This window comes from Callorhinus ursinus, unplaced genomic scaffold, assembly GCF_003265705.2.
Source record: "Callorhinus ursinus isolate GAN/ISIS: 27379988/994484 unplaced genomic scaffold, GSC_fseal_2.0 scaffold2, whole genome shotgun sequence".
Classification (NCBI taxonomy): Eukaryota; Metazoa; Chordata; class Mammalia; order Carnivora; family Otariidae; genus Callorhinus; species Callorhinus ursinus.
Window position 1 is genome coordinate 91,109,112 of NW_027397064.1, and position 21,555 is coordinate 91,130,666.

Here is a 21,555-nt window from a genome sequence, read left to right on the forward strand (position 1 = left end):
TATGCCATATATATATATATATATATATATATATATATATATATATATATATAGCAGCAGTCACATATCACTGACATCAATAATATAGCATCTTCTTGTTTTAGAAGTCATTATGTGTAGTGATTATAAAATGAGGCAGTAACAGATGAAGCAAGATTGATATTATGTAAGTTGCACCAGAAACTACTTTCATTAAGTAGGTTTCTTTCTAAATTGGTATTGCAATTTTGTTTTGTATAAACTGCATTGTAATATTACTAAATACTGCAAATGGGAAAATCTCATTAATTCTCCTTCTCATATGAGAATCTTATTTTAATCATTTTACCCTTTTTAGAGTTGCTTAAATAACACTATATAAAAAATGTGTTACAAGTGGCATTTATTTATAAATCAAGAATTGAACATTGCTTTCTTTATACTTAGAAATATCAGTAAGAATATCTTTTCCTTTTTGAAAAAAATGTTTACAACTCCAAAGTAGTTTTAATAGATTTGAAATTGATGCAGAAAGGGAGTGTATATATCTGATAAAGTGAAGATATAGCCAAAGAAGTAAATCTCTCCTAAATGATAAATGGTTTAGAATCAGGTATAAGTCATATGTAGTTTCTCTGAAATTTTTAATTTTTTTTAAGTGAAATACTTAAAAGCATAAACTGTTTTTATTAGAAATTTGTATCAGTAAGCTTGCAGTTGGTTATAATAACATATTTACATTTCAGCTGCCAGTGAAGGAGGAGCCAATGTATTTACTGTGTCATATTTTAAAAATAATGCATACCTGGCCCAGTCCCCACAGCTGTACAAGCAAATGTGTATTTGTGCTGATTTTGAGAAGGTTTTCTGTATTGGACCAGGTAAGGTTTTGGTGGTTATGGTTTTCTCAAAATTTATTAATTGTACCATAGTTAAGGTTTTAGGAACACATTTTGCATACAGACATTTTGGAAGCTTAAATCCTTTTATATGTTGGCTATATAAACACTAGACTTTTAGGTAAAAATGACAATGTGCTTGGGTAGATATTTCCTAAAAAAAATAGTTCTTTTTTAGCTCAATAGTTCTTTAAGTAACTGAACATCATTTATGTGAATAGATTCATAAGCATTTTATATTCCTACAGCAGACTGCTGAAGAAAATGTTTGCCTTGGGAATATCTCATTTTAAAAATGCATGCCTTGAAAATATATACCCTCTGAAATACACCTTGAGTATATTATTTATTATTATTTCAGTGTAATTAGAACAGAATTAGCTCCTGTTTGGACTCGCCTTTCAACTCTCCGTGAACACGAAAGAACAAGTAGTTGCAGTCTTCCAAATAATGTATTTTGTTGTCCTTGATAGCCCCTTACTACTCTTGTAAGTTTACAAATGTACCTCTGGGTACTTTGCTACCAATTTATTTCAGAGCTATTGTTTTACTCTTACTATTTGTACTGTTCTTACTATTGAGAATATGCTGGAGTCCATTAGAAATTAAAAGTTAAGCATGGACACATAATCATGTGGTAAATTCTTTAATGAAGCCGATTATAAGCAAAAACCAGCTTTGCTTCATTCTGTAAAACTTACAAGTTATTTTATACATGTAAGTTTTTTGATAGCTAAATAAAAATTAAATGCCTGCTGTTAGAGAAACTGGCAAGAGCATTAATTGTGTTAATTTTCTGAATTTACTAATTTGTTGAATGCCTGCTACATACATAGCATTGTGCTAGGTAACATGTACATAAAAGAAAAATCAACCAGCACTTCTCAGATGTTCATGTATGCATGAATCATTTGAGGATCTTGTTAAAATGCAGATTCCAACCAGTAGGTGTGGAGGGAGGCTTGAGATTCTGCAGTTCTCACAAGCTCCCAGGTACTGCTGATGCTGCCGATTTGTAGACCATGTTTTGAGTGACAAGGGAATAAACATTGTTCCTTCTCCCAAGACAGAATAAGACATGCATACATATAGCAGTTGCAGGGAATAATCAACTGGTTTTCACAGCGAGAGTGGTACTAATTATGGGGTATAGATAGTGTAAAAAGAGGGAGAAGATGGAATTTGCTATAGTTACCGTAAAGGAAAATGCAAACTGAAGTGGGCTTTAAGAACAGAGTAGGAGATAGAGACTACAGAAATGGCATTCTAGTCAGCAGAAGCAGAATGAGTAAAGAGCATGGGAGAAAATAAAAATAAGACTACTTAGTGTTAAGAAGAAATGGAAAATACAGGGTAAGATTAAATATGAAAGCATAAAGCTTTTAGATTTTTTGTCATTTTATATTCTATTACAGTGCTGTTTGGGAACCATGATGATCAGTAGTTAATTACTGAGCAAGGATGTGTTGTAGGAATTTTAGTCTTAAAGTGATGTGAAAGATGGAGCAGAGCTAGAGTCAGGAAGACTGGAAAAGGAAGAAAGTGCAGTGAGGACAGTAAGAGCTGGACAGAGGTAATGGCTGGAATATATATAAAGTTACTTCACTGGTACAGATCTCATTTAGCTGGAGTCAAGTTTTAATAAAATTGAGAAGAACTCACTATTTTTAATCATTGGGAAGGCACTTCAGGACCTTGCATTCCCTTAGGATTCTCTGAAGCCTCATTTATTAATTTATATTTGTTACAGCTTTTACTGCATGACTGTAGGAGTTGGTAATGAACTTGCTGTCCAAGAGAATGCTGAAGTATATGGCTTATCCAAAGTCTTTTCAGAACCCCATAATGATAAATGAAAATAATACCATTTGAGTACTAGTAAATAAAATTTTGTATTTAAATCCCAATTTTTGCAAAACTTTAAAACACCATTTACTATTTATTTCTTTTAATAATGTTACAGTATTCAGAGCTGAAGACTCAAATACCCACAGACATCTAACTGAATTTGTTGGTTTGGACATTGAAATGGCTTTTAATTACCATTACCATGAAGTTGTGGAAGAAATTGCTGACACCTTAGTACAAATATTCAAAGGACTCCAAAAAAGGTAAAAACAAATATTGTATATCCCTTAGATGGACTTAATGTCTAACCAGTTTGGGTTCTTCAAAATAAAGTAATTCTTGAACTGAAATAGGTAAACTGAGTTTATATTGAATACATGTATATATGGTAGGGAGAGGACTTGCCACGTAGATGATCAATAGTTAATTAGTGAAATAATGAACATTCAGAATAGTACTTCTGGACCCAAGTCAGTTGGATCAGCTAGTTAACCTTATTTTGGTGGGGAAGTTTACCAGATTGTGAACCAGTCTAACTATATTTTTTTCCTTTATGTTAAATATCCTGAATGTCTGAAAGAAATAGCACCTATGTTACTTTTATAGCAGTTTATTATTAAAATGGTAGTGGTAATAATGTGGTGATAAGAATCTTACAGAAAATTGTTAGACATGTTCAGGATGTGCAGAGAATTGAATTCTGTGAAATGTTTACATTAGGTACACCCTCTAAACTGGCAAATAGTTTCTTCCTTAAAGGTCGTTGAAAGTTGTTTACTTGTGATGATGTCTAACACAGAGAAAATAGGAAAAGAAAATGGAAAACAGGTTAAGTAGGAACAAGAGAGTCTTTTTTCCTTTCTCCATACTTGAGACAGTACTAAATATTAAGTAGGTTATTGTAGACTTATCTAGCACTTTGATAATTGACAAAGGGCTGTATTTGAAATTTTTATTTAAAGACCACTGATTTAACTGTTAATTGTTGATGTATTTGGATATGCTTCATTGATACTTAAAAAGAGTTCAAAAATACTATGAATCTTATTTACTCCATTGCAAGTCTCATGAGTAATTTCAAGGACGCAGAAATTAATCATTGATCTTACAAAAATCTTGTAGCATAAGCACCAATATTTTCCAGGCATTCTCCGCATTGCATTGGTATGTTGATGACTACCTCATTGTAGACAGCCTTTTTTTTTTAAACCTACTGTACTCTGAAAATTTCAATGCCGTTTATTTTAAGCAACTTTCATTCAGGTAGTCTATGGAACAACTCATGTTTCCTTACAAAATAAAATACCCTTTGAAACTACAGTGAATGAACAGCTTTTCTCTTTTTTTTTTTTCCACATTTATAATTCAAGAAGGTTTCTGAAGGCCATTTATTTTGGATATTGATATCTTCTCTAATATTGGGATATGAAATTTCCACTTCAGTTTTTGTAATAACAGATCAAGCATTAATCGGGCCCTTGGGATTAATCAGATCTCTGTTTACAAATTAGAGATTCAGACACCATCATCACTGGACTTTATCAAGTAGATTTAAGGTGGCAACCTAGAAATAAAAGCCTTATTTTTATATTCTATAAGTCATTTAGGAATTCTAAGTTTCTCTGTCAGTTGTAAGTTGGGTTACCTGGCTAGTGTTATATATCTCTCATGTTTATCCTTAGTACTTATCTCTCATAGAAGAATAATAGGCAAATGTATTTTAAAATATTGATAGACATGATTGGGTTAATATCCAAAGCAAAGAAAGTAGAAATCAATTATTGGGCTCTTCTTAACCCTTCTTACATCAAGATTTGAATAAATCCATGGCTAAGCTTTATTGCTCCCATGAAAGTCTTTAAGACTAATCAGGAAATGATAATGTTTTAATTTCTAGTGTTTTCATGGAATATAAACATACTTTTTCAACTCTATCAATTATGTAAAATTTCAAGACACATACAAAATAGGGCGCCTGGGTGGCTCAGTTGGTTAAACGACTGCCTTCAGCTCAGGTCATGATCCTGGAGTCCCAGGATCCAGTCCCGCATCGGGCTCCCTGCTCGGCAGGGAGTCTGCTTCTCCCTCTGACCCTCCCCCATCTCATGTGCTCTCTCTCTCTCTCTCTCATTCTCTCTCTCTTTCAAATAAATAAATAAATAAATCTTTAAAAAAAAAAAAAAAGACACATACAAAATAGAGACTAGCCTAATGAACCCCCATGTACTCATCACCCAATTTCAGCCATTGTTAACCCATGGCCAGTTTTGTTTACCCATTTCTCCCATCCCCTATTATTTTGAAGCAAATCCCAGCTATCATTTCATCCATAAGTGGCAAAAATATACTTTTTAAATCTTACTAAAATATGATCTTGCACAATTCAATGCAGTAAACATTTGTGCCCACTGTTTAAAGGCTAGACACTGTACTATAGTGGTTATTAAAATGGGAAATTGCACTCACAGACTTACCGTATAATGGGAATGGGGGAAGATAAGACAAATATTAATTTGGTCTACCTTGAGGATAGCAAGTGTTGTTAAAGGATTAAAAAGTCAGTTCTTTTTAATGCCTCATAAAATGGGTATTTTTACATTACTAACAGTGTTAGCTGATACGAGGTATAAAGTTTTTAATCCTTTAATGCCACTGTGGTGACAAAACAAGAGGAGACTAAGAAAGGTGTTAAATATTTTGAGTATTTAAATTTCATCTTTAATGTAAATAATTTCTTGGTAACACTTTTTCCTGGTGCATACACTGATTCAAAGAATGATTTTATATGACATAGTTAGGTTCTCAGTACCTACCAGATATTTTTTCTTAGCTGTTTCTACTACTACAGTTGCAGTACTGGGTATTTACCCCAAAGATACAAATGTAGGGATCCAAAGGGGTTATGTGCACCCCGATGTTTATAGCAGCAATGTCCACAATAGCCAAACTATGGAAAGAGCCAAGATGTCCATCGACAGATGAATGGATAAAGAAGATGTGTGTGTGTGTGTGTGTGTGTGTGTGTGTGTATACACACACACACAATGGAATATTATGCAGCCATCAAAAGGAATGAAATCTTGCCATTTGCAACGACGTGGATGGAACTGGAGGGTATTATGCTGAGCAAAATAAGTCAATCAGAGAAAGACATGTATCATATGATCTCACTGATAGGAGGAATTCTTAATCTCAGGAAACAAACTGAGGGTTGCTAGAGTGGTGGGAGGTGGGAGGGATGGAGTGGCTGGGTGATAGACATTGGGGAGGGTATGTGCTATGGTGAGCACTGTGAATTGTGTAAGACTGTTGAATCACAGATCTGTACCTCTGAAACAAATAATACATTATATGTTAAAAAAAGAAGAAGATAGCAGGAAGGGAAAAATGAAAGGGGGGAGGAATTGGAGGGGGGAGACAAACCATGAGAGACTATGGACTCTGAGAAACAAACAGGGTTCTAGAGGGGAGGGGGGTGGGGGGATGGGTTAGCCTGGTGATGGGTATTAAAGAGGGCACGTACTGAATGGAGCACTGGGTGTTATACACAAACAGTGAATTATGGAACAGTACATCAAAAACTAATGATATAACGTATGGTGATTAACATAACATAATAAAATAAAAAAAAAGAGCAGCCTGAAAGTCTCCGATTTTTGTATTGAGGCTGATTTTACACAAAACAGCTTTCTCTAAAAGCATTTCCTTTTAGGGGCTCCTGGGTTGTTCAGTTGGTTAAGCGTCCAACTCTTGATTTTGGGTCAGGTCATGATCTCGGGGTTGTGAGATGGAGCCCTGCGTTGGGCGCAGTGCTGAGCATGGAGCCTGCTTAAGATTCTCTTTCTCCCTTTGCCTCTGCCCCTCCCTTTCCCCCTCTAATAAATAAATTAAATAAAATAAAAGCATTTCCTTTTGAGTTACCTCTGAATTTCAAAATTGTTATCAGTGGAACACATAGAACTAACAGTATGTAGAGTAAGTAGATTCTTGGGTTCATGTCAGCCAGCCATTAGGGAATAGGGTTCCCCAGACAGCTAGGAGGGTCTGTGGTGGGTGGGGCGGAGTGGCTCAGCTGGAAAAGGCACTTCACTGGCCATGGAGCTGCTACTACCCCTGAACCTACTCAGATTGCCCTTTCCTCATCATCGCACATACAGTGACTCCTGTGAAGTGTTAAAAATGTTGTTTCTTTGTTTAAAAAAAAAAGTATCAAGTTGTAGAAGAATAAAGCTATCTAGTCATTATTTCACTTATATTAGTAAAATATTAAAAAATATGTGTTATGTATTGCCACAGTGACCTCTTGTGGGGAGAACACGACACTTTTTTTTTTTTAACTCTATCTTGTACAAATAGGTTTCAAACTGAAATTCAGACAGTGAATAAACAATTCCCGTGTGAGCCATTCAAATTTTTGGAGCCAACTTTAAGACTCGACTATTGTGAAGCATTGGCTATGCTTAGGGAAGCTGGAATCGAAATGGGAGATGAAGAAGATTTGAGGTTTGACTTTGATTTTTTAAACGTTTGTAATTAGGTTTAAGATATGAAAGAATGCATATATTAATGAATGATGATTTTTTTTCCACCCAGCTGATAAATTTCAGTTTTATTAACTTTGGTATATAGTATGATGCTGTTTTGTTTAATATGTGATCTGAAATAAAATATTATGTTTAATGTGGTTTGCCTGAGCTTTGATAGTTTTGTTCATAAACACCATTTTTGACCCTACCACACCCCCATATTTGTAACATTTATAAAGAATATATAGGGACTTTGGCCTGTGATTTTTTTTATCATCTAATATGTTACCTCTCTAAATCAGTGGTGTTAGAGAGGGTAGACAGCAGTCTTAATCCATCCCCACACCGGACTAGGGCATAAAATTAGTATCTCCAAAAGTTATAAAAATATCTGTTCTTTGTTATATAGTATTATGTTATCTAAATTCAGATGATATAACTTATAATTTTGAATAAATTATGTGGTTTAATAAAGAAATTACTGTCTACGGTACTTAGTACATTTTTCTCAAGGGTTCTTAAGTTAAAATATTTAAACCCTCACGGTAATTCATATGGATATAGGAATGAAAGTAATGGTTATTGTCTTTTTTAGGGCTTTTTTATTTTTTTTTTTTTTTTTTTTTTTTTTAAAGATTTTATTTATTTGAGAGAGAGAGAATGAGAGATAGAGAGCACAAGAGGGAAGAGGGTCAGAGGGAGAAGTGGACTCCCCGCTGAGCAGGGAGCCCGATGAGGGACTCGATCCTGGGACTCCAGGATCATGACCTGAACCAAAGGCAGTCACTTAACCAACTGAGCCACCCAGGTGCCCTAGGGCTTTTTTAAAGCATATTTTGCTCAAAATCCTTTATTTTTCTTTAACGGAAATATACATTTATGGTTTTAAGCATCTCCTTCATTGCTAGATTACATTTTTAAGGCAAACTATAAATTCTATAACTATTTTAAGCTGAGCAGTATTTTCTTGAGTATTTTGGCAGTTGTTCTTACCTAGGATAGAAGCTAAAGTAACAGCCTCTTGGCTATAGAAACACGATTACATTTTAAAGACTTGGAAATACCGATTTTTGTTTTATAAACCTTTGATAAAGAGTAACAAAAGGAGAGAGCATCTTAAAGTAGAGCCACTTAATGGCAAGAATAGCCTATGTTGCTGTAGTGAACTTTAATTATATATAATTGTAGGAAATTATTTCATCCATGTTATTTCTGAATCTGTGAATTGCTATATCTGTTTATTTTATTTAAATATTTTTTAGCAGCACCCACTAAATGTTGTTACTCTACTTGCCTTTTAAAAAAGGAGCAGGATTGGGGCACCTGGGTGGCTCAGTTGTTAGGCGTCTGCCTTTGGCTCATGTCGTGGTCCCAGGGTCCTAGGATCGAGCCCCCATCGGGCTGTTAGCTCCGCGGGAGGCCTGCTTCTCCCACTCCCCCTGCTTGTCTTCCCTCTCTCTCTGTGTCTCTCTCTGTCAAATAAACAAATAAAATCTTCAAAAAAAAAAAGCAGGATAGACAACTATGTATTTTGACCACACTTTTTATCCTTTGAGAACCTCAAATACAAGAGGGGCCTTATGGGGCGCCTGGGTGGCTCAGATGGTTAAGCGTCTGCCTTCGGCTCAGGTCATGATCCCAGGGTCCTGGGCTTGAGCCCCACATCAGGCTCCCTGCTCAGTGGGGAGCCTGCTTCTCCCTCTGCCTCTCTCTCTCTCTCTGACATGAATAAATCAATAAAACATTAAAAAAAAAAAGAAGAAGTGGGGCCTTACACTTTAAGTTGCTATTTGATCTTCAAACACCTAATTTCATGGGGGTTTTTGTTTTTGTTTTTCAGTACACCAAATGAAAAACTCTTGGGTCGTTTGGTAAAGGAAAAGGTAGGACTCTTGTGCATGCTGGATTTCTTTTTCTAAATCTGAAACATATTCTGGTACTAAAGAACAGTTGAGGGGGAACAGTTTTCCAGAATGGTAAGATCCCAGAACAAATAAAAAACCACAAGGAACAATTTTTTTTTAATTCTTGGAAAAATAAAAAATATTCAGATAGGTTTTGCTCAGTTTGATTAGCTCAGTATCTGATTTTTGTACTAAGTTGTACTGAGGTCCCTCTAAAAGTGGTATCTGTATCAGACTGTTAGATTAGAAACAATCTCAAGATGATTTGAAATTCTTTAGAAATGGTCTTCCCTGAGTACCCCTGATGACTCATGGGACTTGAAGGTGAATGAGTTTCTTTTTGGCCTCCCTTGTGAAAGCTGCTTTCCTATCTATTTTCTAAAACTCCAAAGAAGATAAAAGCTCAACTTAGTGTGGTCTTCCAAGAAATTAAGAGACTTGTGTATAAATGAAAACAGTCGTTGAGCTCCTCCTGCTGGCTGCACTCAAAATTGACTGGGGAGCTAACCTATTTCTGAAACTGCTCTGTTGAGTTTGTATCTTCAAAATGCTCTTTCAGCAGAGCGGATTCCAGTTTGTCAGCTCTGTTTACATTCCCTCTACGCTTGACTTTTAGCAAAAATGTTTAATGTCAAAAGAGTTGAAATGTGATTGGTTTCTTTTTAATTAAATCTAGGTCATGTAGTAACTTTTTTGTAACAAAAATTCATAATTTCATGTTAATGTCACTTATTTATTTCAATTATAGTTTTCATATAAAGAAAACTACCAAATTCCTTTTAGATGTTTGCACAAAAATTTAAATTGGGAAAATAAATAATCAAAGTTTTTTTGAAGATGAATATTGTAAAACATGTCAGTTTTTCCTAAAGTAATTTATAGATTTAATGTAGTTTTTGTAAAACCCAAAGAGATTTAGGATAATTTAACAGGAAGTTAACAAATTGCATCTGAAAGAGTAAATGAATTAGATTAGCAAAGAAAAGAGTGAAATTCAAAGAAGTTTATCACAGCATAGTTTTTAATGGGGAAGAAATTGAAAAGAGATTACATGTCCAAAAAAAAAAAAAGAGAAGAAAACGAATATTTGAACTATGATAGAATAGTCAACAGCTCCCACAATTTAAGTATTGGAGAAATTTATAACATGGCAAAATACTAGAGGATACAAATTGGAAGAAACAGAATACTTATTGTATATACAATGTAATTATAGTAATTTTGAAGAACAAAACTTACTTTTAAAAGGACAGTTAATTATCAAAATGTTAGCCTTTTTTTACTTTTGTTAAAATTTTTTAAAATTAATTTTAATCATTCTTTTTATAGTATGATACAGACTTTTATATTCTTGATAAATATCCATTGGCTGTAAGACCTTTCTATACCATGCCTGACCCAAGAAATCCTGTAAGTAATTTTATTTTAAGTAATTGGTTTTGGGGTAGAAGGAAGACTTCATTGTGACTATGTTAAATTGTAGCATGGGAATAATGGTTTTCCTTAGTAATTTGCAATTTTAATGGGCCATTGTTATACGTATTACTATTAGTTTCTGTCAATTCTTAAGTCAAAATAATACCATGAAATGTGAGAATTCTAAAAAATTAGTCCCAAAACCTACATTAAAAATCATTTTCAAGGGTCATTTTTTAAAGATTTATGAGGAAGAGATGCCATTTAAATAATAAATAGTATCATTAGACTTGCAGACTTTAACACATCATATTATCATTGACTTTGAACTAAGAAACAATAGTTTGTCCTGGGAGTTCATCTAATTTGTGTTTTGTGGCCTTTTACTGTTTTTCCATTGCAGTGGTTCCCAAACTTCAGTGTGCATCAGAATCACTTGGGGGGCTTTTTAAAACACAGATGACTGGGCCCCATCACCAGACTTCCTGATTAGCTGGTCTTGGGAGAGCTTGATAATTTGTATTTCTAACGAGTTCTGGGTAATTCTGAGGCTACCAGGAATCATACTTTGAGATCCAGGAATCGTACTTTGAGAACCATTGGTTTGTCCAAAGACAGGGAAAATAACTTAAAACCTGATATGGGAATAGGTGAAGCTATGGCAAATTGATGTTCCATTTACTTTTGTTAAAATAAAAAAAATTTTTTTTAATTAAAAAGACTAACACCTGTTGATAATTTGAAGTTCCAAAAACGACCCCAAATCATATCACACCTAAAAACATTTCAGATGATAAGTGAAATGAGAGGGGCGCCTGGGTGGCTCAGTCGGTTAAACGGCTGCCTTCAGCTCAGATCATAATCCCGGGGTCCTGGGATCCAGCCCCTGCTCAGCAGGGAGTCTGCTCCCTCTCCCTCTGCCTGCCGCTCTGCCTACTTGTGTTCGCTGTCTATCTCTCTGTCAAATAAATAAATAAAATCTTTAGAAAATAAAAAATAAAGTGAAATGAGAATCAGCACTACTTCTTAAAGTTAGAAATGGTACTCTAATTTGTTATTGGAAGGTGTAGGAGAAGGGGAGCATAAAATCTGATAGAGGGAAGGAAGAAGTTATTATTGAGCTCTTGGCTGATTTAACCTTGTTTTAGAGAAACAATTGTGTTCATTGGAGCAGATTGCATCACTAATTGTAGGGAAAAATGGACTTGTTCTTCGTGCAAAAGAGATTTTTTTTTTTTCCTCATGTGAGTAATGGAATAGAATGACAGTAACTTGAAGAGTGGTCATTTCTTGTTTTTGCTTTTCCCTGAAGAAACAGTCCAACTCTTACGATATGTTCATGAGAGGAGAAGAAATACTGTCAGGAGCTCAAAGAATACATGATCCTCAGTTGCTAACAGAGCGAGCCTTACATCATGGAATTGGTAAACAACTTAAATATATTTGGCAGAGTAATATATATTGTGAAAGCAATACATTTTAAACCTTTTAAAGACTTCTTAGAAACATCATTCGTTTTAATTTTTATTGAACGATAATTGCTTTTGTACCTTTTTTTAAGTTACTAAGTAAGATGATACATTATGTTTGGTTTTTGAGTTTGTTTTTGTTTTTTTTTAGATTTGGAGAAAATTAAGGCATACATTGATTCCTTCCGCTTTGGAGCCCCTCCTCATGCTGGTGGAGGCATTGGTAATATTATTTTAATATTATGACGATATATTTCCACCCCAGATTTCATTTGGCAAAGTGTTCATTCAGTTCGAATTTCTTCAGCACTGGACTCCAAAAACTAAATTTTGTATATTGTTGTTGCTTACAAATAAGTCCATGCGTGCTAAGTATAGTACAAATTTGAATTATAACAGATTTTTAAGTTGAGTTGTGACGAAATGAAAAATTTGATTTCCAGGGAACAAAATGAACAGCTAATTTGTGTGTTCTAAAATATTGTAATACATTTCTAGCCATTTTTTCTCTGAAGAGTTTAGAAGCAAAACATCTTAAAAATTGAGTATCCTATTTTCTCTCTGTATCCATGAGTTCATTCTGATTAGCCCAAATTAAAGCTCTCCCTCAAGTTAGCTCAGATTGCTGCTAAATTTTTTGTTGTAATGTAACGTTTCATTGACTTTTAGGACCACTTCTAGTGTATATGTAAGATACCACTCTGATTTAAAAAGGGTAAGGAGTGCCTGGCTGGCTCAGTTAGTGCAGCATGCAGCTCTTGATCTCAGGCTTGTGAGTTCAAGCCCCATAATGGGTGTAGAGACTACTTAAAAAAATAAAGAAATCTTTTTAAAATAAATAAATAAAAGGGTAAATATTTAGCTCATTTTTGGATGTCCATATCAGAGACTCTTAAAAGGATTCTGAATTTATAGTTTTATTAAAATTTTTATTGTTTGTTTTGGGGGGGTTGGTGAATACATACTATACTTTAAAATTTATCAAATTAAAAGGGTATAGAAGAATGTGTATTCACCTCCCTATAGGAAACTGTTGTTTCTAGTTTTCTTCTTACCTTTGCAAAAATAATCTTTGCATATGCAAAAATACATACTTTTAAAAATATATTTTTAACACTACATAGAATCAGTCCATTGAAAGGGTACACCATAATCTTGTTAACCAGCTTCTTACTGATGGACATGGGGATTGATACCAGCCTTTTGTTATTACAAACAGTGCTACATTGGATATATAGTTCAATTTTTAATGGGAGACTGACAACTATTTTCTCTTAAAATATTCAGTAATGTGCATTTTGTATATTCTGAAAATTTTTGTTACACAATGTAAATTTTAATCATACTTGTGAAGACCATTTGAATGGTTATCAAATACTACTCATTTTTTGGTAATTAATGATTGAAGGGAAGATGGGATATGGTGTTTTTATTTTAAGATTAGTATTAGATTACTGTAATACAAGGTTCAAATATTTGCAGATTTTTTGGTAAGGAATAGCAATAAAAATGTTAATTCTCTTATATCTATTTGTTTTAGATGTTAAATACATTCCTTTAAAATTAAAAGTCATTACTATATAAAAATATTCTTTGACCTTGCCTTTTTTCTGTAATACATGTCTTATACAACTTGGGTAAAATAGATAAATTGCACACATGAAGTTTCATTTGCTAGTTCTGCTCCGTTTCTTAGGTGATACTCGGTCTTAATTCTTGCCAGTAATACAATATTTAAGTCATATGTCAAAATCAGTCTCTTCTGCACTTGGAACATTTACAGTAATGTATCCTAGAGTCTTTTATACTAAGAACCACCATGTTACATATCTATTGAATTACAGTAAATTTCTGGTATTTTCATTAATAAACTTCCTTAAACAAGTTTATGGCTCTCATCTTATACTGATGGTCTGGACTACATAATTAAGATTCTGGTCCCATTTGAAAACATATAGGCAAACTATATGTGTGTGTGTGTGTGTGTGTGTGTAGTTTTTTTTTTTTTTTTCTTAAGAGAGAGCTTGAGGGGAGGGGGAGAGGGAAAGAGAATCTTAAGCAGGCTCCATGCCCAGCGCCTGAGCCCAATGTGGGGCTTGATCTCATACCCTGAGATCACGACCTGAGCTGACATCAAAAGTCGGACACTTAACCTACTGAGCCACCCAGACGCCCCACATATAGACTTATAAAATGGCTTTTCTGTGTTTATTTAAATTGTAAGTTTGGGATATTTACAAGATTTTTGTAGTTCACAGAATCCAGACAACTTAAGGATATCTGATTTAGTCCTTCCCACATACAGCATCATTTCTTTTTTTCTATTTCTGAGTCAGACCCAAAACAGTGCATTTTATTTTATTTTATTTTGTAGCGAGAATATGCATAGGTGCACAAGGGCGGGCGGGGGGTGGTGCAAAGGGAGAGGGAGAGAGAATCCTGAGCAGGCTCCATGCCCAGTGCAGAGCCCAACACAGGGCTGGATCGTACAACCCTGAGATCATGACGTGAACAGAAATCAAGAATCAGATGCTCAACTAACTGATTAAGCCACCCAGGTGTTCCAAAACAATTCATTTTAAATAAACTCAAAATAATAGAAGTATTTTTTTGATCAGTGATACTGTGTTGGTAGTTTCAATAAGTAAGACCCTGAAAGGTTTTCAGAAAAGAAATTAATGATTATTTTGTTTTCCCCAGGGTTGGAACGAGTGACGATGCTTTTTTTGGGATTACACAATGTTCGTCAGACCTCAATGTTCCCCCGTGATCCCAAACGACTCACTCCTTAAAGAAAGCTGTGCTTTCTTTATTCTTTCCAGTAACCTGCTATTGATCAGGCTATCCCTTAGCTACTTAAAATATGCAATGGAGTAAATGTCTTATCTAAAATGCCACAGTTACTTTGGATTAATTCACTATAGGTTACTTTAAAAGAGAAGATTTTTATGACTTTGGACATGCTTCAATAGGAAATGGTTGAACATTTTAATGAAAAATTCATATGGTTATGTTAAAAATTCATATTGCATTACTGCAATAAATGTTAACAATTTTAAACAGTTCAGATTGTGTAAGGTTTTTTCTTTTCTATATTATAGTAGCTATGATATTAATGTCTTAAATTTTCAGTATTTGAGCTTATTTTTTTAAATTCTGACATTGAAATAAGGACAATTTTAGGGCAGTATCTGAGATTTTAATGAATGTATAATTGGCATATCATGGAAAATTAGGCAGAAAGCATCAATTCTTTAAAGTTGTGCCCAGAAATTATGTAAAGCAGGTGAGAATACTGGTTAGAAGATAATCAATATAATGCTGTATTAAATTGTTAAATTTTAACTTGAATTTCAATAAAATTTTAAAGCTAGTCATAGTTGTCTTTGTGTAACTTCATGGCAGTCTGATTTTGTAACTGGTTCTTGGCATTTATAATTTGGGAAAAGAAAAAATACACTAGTTTTTCACACACACTAGTTTATGTAAATACCTAAAAACGAATGAAAGCTGATATATTCATAACGTGTTCTTATCAAGATATAATTCAGATGGGTATAAGAGGATAGAATTCTTAAAGCTGAAAGCTTGGGTTGCTTAGTAGTTTATTTCACATAGGTTAAAAATACTACAGAAATTTTTTTTTATTTTTTAACTGGTACTAATATTTAGTCAATGTCACTAAAATGCACTCTCATTTTCCCTACCAAAAAGAAACTTTTGTGTAACAATTACAGTTAGGAACACTCTCCCTCTAGATGGTTGATGCTAATGTTAATTTTACAGTGAACCACATGTAATGGGCAGAAACAAAACTGAGATATTTTCCTACAGGAAAAGAAAAAATAACACAAAAATAGAGAGGTCCGAAAGGTGGGACATTACCCCAGACCATAAAAATCTGCCCATTACTTTGGAAAGTTAATTTATTTCACCACCTAGATTATAAGCTTCTGTGAAAGTAGAGACTAAATTTTTATATCTTTCCTTCATATCCTACAGACTATCTTGAGTATAGTAGGCACTCTAAAACTATTTAATAAATTTAAGCTACACCTAGAATAAATGGACTACTAACCATCTTTTTGTGTATTAATTCCCGGGCCCTAAAATAAAATAGCCTAAAGCTATTCTCCAATTCATAGAATCATAGCTTCTTTCAAAATAATGTAAATTGTTAAATGTAAAGTATTAGAATGATACGATTTTTTTTTTAAGATTGTGCGTATTTATTTGACAGAGCCAGAGAGCACCAGTGGGCCGGGGGGCGGGGGACAGAGGGAGAAGGAGAAGCAGGCTCCCCGCCGAGCAGGGAGCCCAAAGTGGGTCTCCATCCCAGGACCCTGGGACCATGACCTGGGCCGAAGGCAGACGCTTAACGACTGAGCCACCCAGGCGCTCCTGATAAATGATCTTTTTTACCAAATTTTTTTATTATGAAGTATTCCAAACATGCCAACCAGATTAGATCATGATAAAAAGGTCATCCCTGTACTTGCCACCCAGCTTTATCAAATCTGGTTTTTGCTTTAAATTTTTTATTGTTATGTTAATCACCATACATTACATCATTAGTTTTTGATCAGCTTTATCAAATCTAACATGGTCATATTTGCTTTCAAATACTTTTTGTTTTTTAGGGGAAAAGACGTGGAAACCGTTAAGGTGTCATGTGTACCCACTCTGATCCTATTCTTTCCTACCCTAGTGGTGACTATTATATGAATGCAGTGTTTTTATATTCTTTTTCATGTTTTTATATTTTAACTAAATACTTATCTTTCTATTAACATTACCTAGTATTTATTTGTGCAGATTTATTTGATATATTCTGGGATTTTGATTGGAATTACCATAAATCTGTAGACTAATCTGAAAGACTTGGAATTTTCTTCTCTTTAGTCTTCCAGTGAATGAACATTGTATATCCCTTCATTTTGGTATTTTTTTAATTGTAAAACATATTGGTACTCTTGACTATCTTTGAAAATTGTTCTTTAATTTTTAGTTTGTGCTAGAGTACCTTACTTTTTTATATTGGAAATGGGATCTTTTTTCCAACTTTTTTTTTTTTAAGATTTTATTTATTTGACAGAGAGACCCAGCGAGAGAGGGAACACAAGCAGGGGGAGTGGGAGAGGGAGAAGCAGGCTTCCCGCCAAGCAGGGAGCCCGATGGGGGGCTCGATCCCAGGACCCTGGGATCATGACCTGAGCCTGAAGGCAGACGCCCAACAACATTTTTAAGTTGTCTGTTACTGAGGCATAAGAACACTATCAGTTACCAGTTTTTATGTTTTTGTATGTGTGCAGCAACATACTGAACTTTTAGTTTTATAGTTTGTACTGAGTGTCTAGTATTTTCAACGTAGACAGATGTGAAAAAGGGTAGAACAGGAGTAAAAGGTATGTATTCTGTGGCTATACTGCCTGGATTCACATCCTGATTTTGCTGTTCACTAGCTGTATAACCTTGGGTAATTTGCTTATCCTTAACTTTCCTCATTTGCATAATCCTATCTCATGGGACTGTGGGGTTTAAAAAGCGTGAAACCTTTAGAACAGTGTTTGGCATCTAGAGTAATATCTGGCAGATAAGCAGTTTTATTTCTTCTAATTCTTATATCATATTTACTTATTTCATTAGTTGAGCCCTCAAGTAGAAAGTTGAATAAAAGCAGTGATGCGGCCATGCTTTTCTTGGTTGTTATTTAAATACTTGTAAAGTCTCAAGATTAAGTGTGATATTTTCTGTAGATTTTTAATAGATACCTTTTGTCAGGTTAATGAAGATTCCAGTGGTTAAGAGTTTCTGTTATGAATGACTGTTGAGGGCGCCTGGGTGGCTCAGTTGGTTAAGCGACTGCCTTCAGCTCAGGTCATGATCATGGAGTCCCGGGATCGAGTCCCACATCGGGCTTCCTGCTCAGCAGGGAGTCTGCTTCTCCCTCTGACCCTCTTCCCTCTCGTGCTTTCTATCTCTCATTCTCTCTCTCTCTCAAATAAATAAATAAAATCTTTTAAAAAAATTTTTTAAAAAATGAATGACTGTTGAATTTGTCAAGTACTTTTTCTGTATTTGCTGCAATTTGTTTCTTTTTTTTAATTTTTATTTATTTGAGATAGAGAACATGAGTGGGGGGAGAGGGGCAGAGGGAAAGGAAGATCGAGAAGCAGGCTCCCCACTGAGCAGGGAGCCCAACATGGGACTTGATCCCAGAACCCTGGGATCATGACCTGAGCCAAAGGCAGACGGTTAACCAACTGAGCCACCCAGGCACCCAATTTTTTTTTCTTTTAGTTTTGAATATGGTAGATTACAGTAATAGAAATTCCTAGTATTTTTCTGGAACAAATAGTATTTGATCACTACATATTACTTTATGTAATGTATGTATGTACTACTATGTATGTATGTACTACTGAATTCAACTTGCTAATATATACAAAATTCACTTAAATGTGTCATTTTAATTAATTTTGGTAATTTTATACAGTGAAGTAACCTGTACCATAATCAAACTGCAGAACATTTTCATTGCTCCAGCAAGTTCCGTAGTACATCTTTTTAGTCAGTCTCCACCTCTGGCAACTAAAGATCTATTTTAATTACAATTGTTTCACCTTTTCTAGAGTTCCATATAAATGGAACAATATAATAGTCTTTTGTGCTTGATTTCTTTAAGCATTCGTTATGTTTTTGAGATTCATCCATGTTGCATGTATTAATAGTATATATATATATATTTAGAGAGGGAAAGGGGAAGGAAGGGAAAGGGGGAGAGGGAGAGAATCTTAAGTAGGCTCCACACCCAGTGTGGAGCCCCACTCGGGGCTCAATCTCACAACCCTGAGATCATGACCTGACCCGGTATCATGATCTGAGCTGAAATCAAGAGTCAGACGCTCAACTGACTGAGCCACCCAGGTGCCCCAGTATGTTTCTTTTTATTGATGAGTGTATTCCATAGAATAGATATGCCATAATTTACTTAACCCATTCAGTTGATGGACATATAAGTATGTCCAGATTTTAATCTATAATAAATAATGCCCCTGTGAACATTGGAAGTCTGTGTAGACATATTCTCATTTCTATTAGGTAGATAACTGAGGAGTGAAATTTCTGAGTAATAGGAGAAGTCTATGTTTAACTTTGTAAGATACTGCCAATCTGTTTTCCAAAGTAGCTGTGCCATTGTGCATTTCTACTAGGAGCGAATGAAAATTTAAGTTGCTCCACAACATCACCAACACCTAGAAATGTCAGGCTTTTTAATTTTAGCTGTTCTGGTGATTGTACAGTAGTATCTCATTGTGGCTCTCATTTGCATTTCCCTACTGATTAATGATGTTAAGCATCTTTTCATATGCTTATTGGCTATATCTGTATCTTTGTGGAAGTGTCTTTATATGTTTTGCCCATTCCTTTTATTGGGTTGTCTTCTACTTGAGTTATAAGAACTCTATATATTCTGAATATGAGGACTCTGACAGATGTATGTTTGGCAACTTGTTTCTTCCAGTCTGTGGCTTGCCTTTTTTTTTTTCTTAACTGCCTTTCACCGAGCAAAAGTTTTTAATTTTATGGCTGTGCTTGTGATCTGTTTAAGAAATCTCTGCCTCAGCCAGTGTCACAAGTGTTTTTATGTTTTTTTCTATAATTTCAGTAATTTGAGCTCTTACATTTAGGTCTATGATCCATTTTGAGTTAATTTTTGTACATGGTATTTGTAAGGGTCAAGGTTCTTCCCCCACCCCGACCCCCTCATACTGATATTTAGTTGATTCAGCACCATTTGTTGAAAAGACTATCCTTTCCCTATAGAATTACCTTAGCACCTTTGTAGAAAAGAGTTGACCCTATAGGTATGGGTCTATTTCTAAACTCTGTTCTATTCTATTGATCCATATTGTCTATTCTTTTTTTTTCAAGATTTTATTTATTTGAGAGAGAGAGAGAGAAAGCACATGAGAGGGGGGAGGGTCAGAGGGAGAAGCAGACTCCCTGCTGAGCAGGGAGCCCGATGAGGGACTCGATCCCGGGACTCCAGGATCATGACCTGAGCCAAAGGCAGTCATTTAACCAACTGAACCACCCAGGCGTCCCATATTGTCTATTCTTGCACCAATACTACAATACCTTGATTTTTGCAGTTTTAAGTAAATCTTGAATCAGGGAGTTTAGGTCCTCCAGTCTTGTTCCTCTTTTTCAGGTTTATTTTAACTATTCTATGTCCTGTGACTTTTCATTTAAATTTTTATATCATCATGTCAATTTCAAAAAAAGTCTGCTAGTGTTTTGACTTGGATTTTATTAATTCTATAGATCAATTTGAGGAGAATTGCTATCTTAATAGTTTGAGTCTTCCAATCCAAGAATATGAAATATCATCCCATTTAGTAGTTTTTGGTGTTCCGTGTACTAGTTCATCACATCTCTGTAAATCTAACCATGTGCTTCTGGAAAGGTTGTATAGTCTGCCCTTGTTGGGTATACTGATAGAAATAGTATTGATAGTGTTGTTCAGAACTTCCATCTTTGCTGGGTTTTTTGTCTAGTTCAATCAGTCGCAGAAGTTGAACAGATGATTTTGGAATTGTCTATTTCTTTTAATTCCATAAAATTTTGATTCGAGTATTGAGAAGCTCTTTGTATATGTTATAAGGCATGCAATACTATTATGATTTTTACATATTCCTGATTAATTGACCCTTTTATCTGATGAAATGTCCCTTTATAACTCTGGTAGTGCTCTCTCTTAAAATCTGTTTTATCTGATCTTAATATTGCTGTTAACATCTTCTTGTGCTTATTGTTTGCACATATCTTTTTTCATCATTTACCTTCAGCCCACCTGTATTTGTGTTTAGTGGGTTTCTTACAGACAGCATATAGTTGGGTCTTGTTTATACATTCTGACAATCTCTACATGTTAATTGGAAAGTTTATCACAAAAGATTTAATGTAGTTGTTTTGTTTTTTAAGATTATTTATTTATTTGACAGAGAGAGACACAGCGAGAGAGGGAACACAAGCATGGGGAGTGGGAGAGGGAGAAGCAGGCTTCCCGCCGAGCAAGGAGCCCGATGTGGGGCTCGATCCCAGGACCCTGGGATCATGACCTGAGCCAAAGGCAGACGCTTAATGACTGAGCCACCCAGGCGCCCCTAATGTAGTTGTTTATATGGTTAGATTTGTATCTACCATTTAATGTTTCCTACTTGCTTCCTCTGTTTTTTGTTCCTGTTTTTCCTTTCTTGTCTTTTTTTAATGACTTTAAATATTTCTTTTAGTATTTCACTTTCCTATTAATATTTTAATTGAACTTCTTTGTATTGTTTTTTAGTGGTTGCTCTAGAGACTATAATGTACATTCTTAACTTCTGTAGTCCACTTATAGTTACTAATTTTTTATTTAAGGATCTTATGTCTCTGTTTATAGCCATTGTTTTCTTTTTTATATTTTTTCTCCAGTTTGGATATCTATGGCATATCAGCCTCTGATTTTTGA

The 21,555-nt window shown here is 34.7% G+C and overlaps 1 protein-coding gene across 2 annotated transcripts in view; it reads left to right on the forward strand.

The window, feature by feature from the left end:
- DARS1 (aspartyl-tRNA synthetase 1) overlaps positions 1–15,418 on the forward strand; it is a 61,004-nt gene extending 45,586 nt beyond the window's left edge. For both annotated transcript variants that reach the window (XM_025856704.2, XM_025856695.2), the window contains 8 exons: positions 726–860; positions 2,842–2,989; positions 7,083–7,229; positions 9,093–9,135; positions 10,486–10,566; positions 11,885–11,996; positions 12,193–12,264; positions 14,742–15,418. In XM_025856704.2, the coding sequence (XP_025712489.1) occupies positions 726–860; positions 2,842–2,989; positions 7,083–7,229; positions 9,093–9,135; positions 10,486–10,566; positions 11,885–11,996; positions 12,193–12,264; positions 14,742–14,833 (830 nt within the window). In that variant the 3' untranslated portion in view covers positions 14,834–15,418. The remainder of the gene's footprint in view (positions 1–725; positions 861–2,841; positions 2,990–7,082; positions 7,230–9,092; positions 9,136–10,485; positions 10,567–11,884; positions 11,997–12,192; positions 12,265–14,741) is intronic.
- The last annotated feature ends 6,137 nt before the right edge of the window (positions 15,419–21,555 follow it).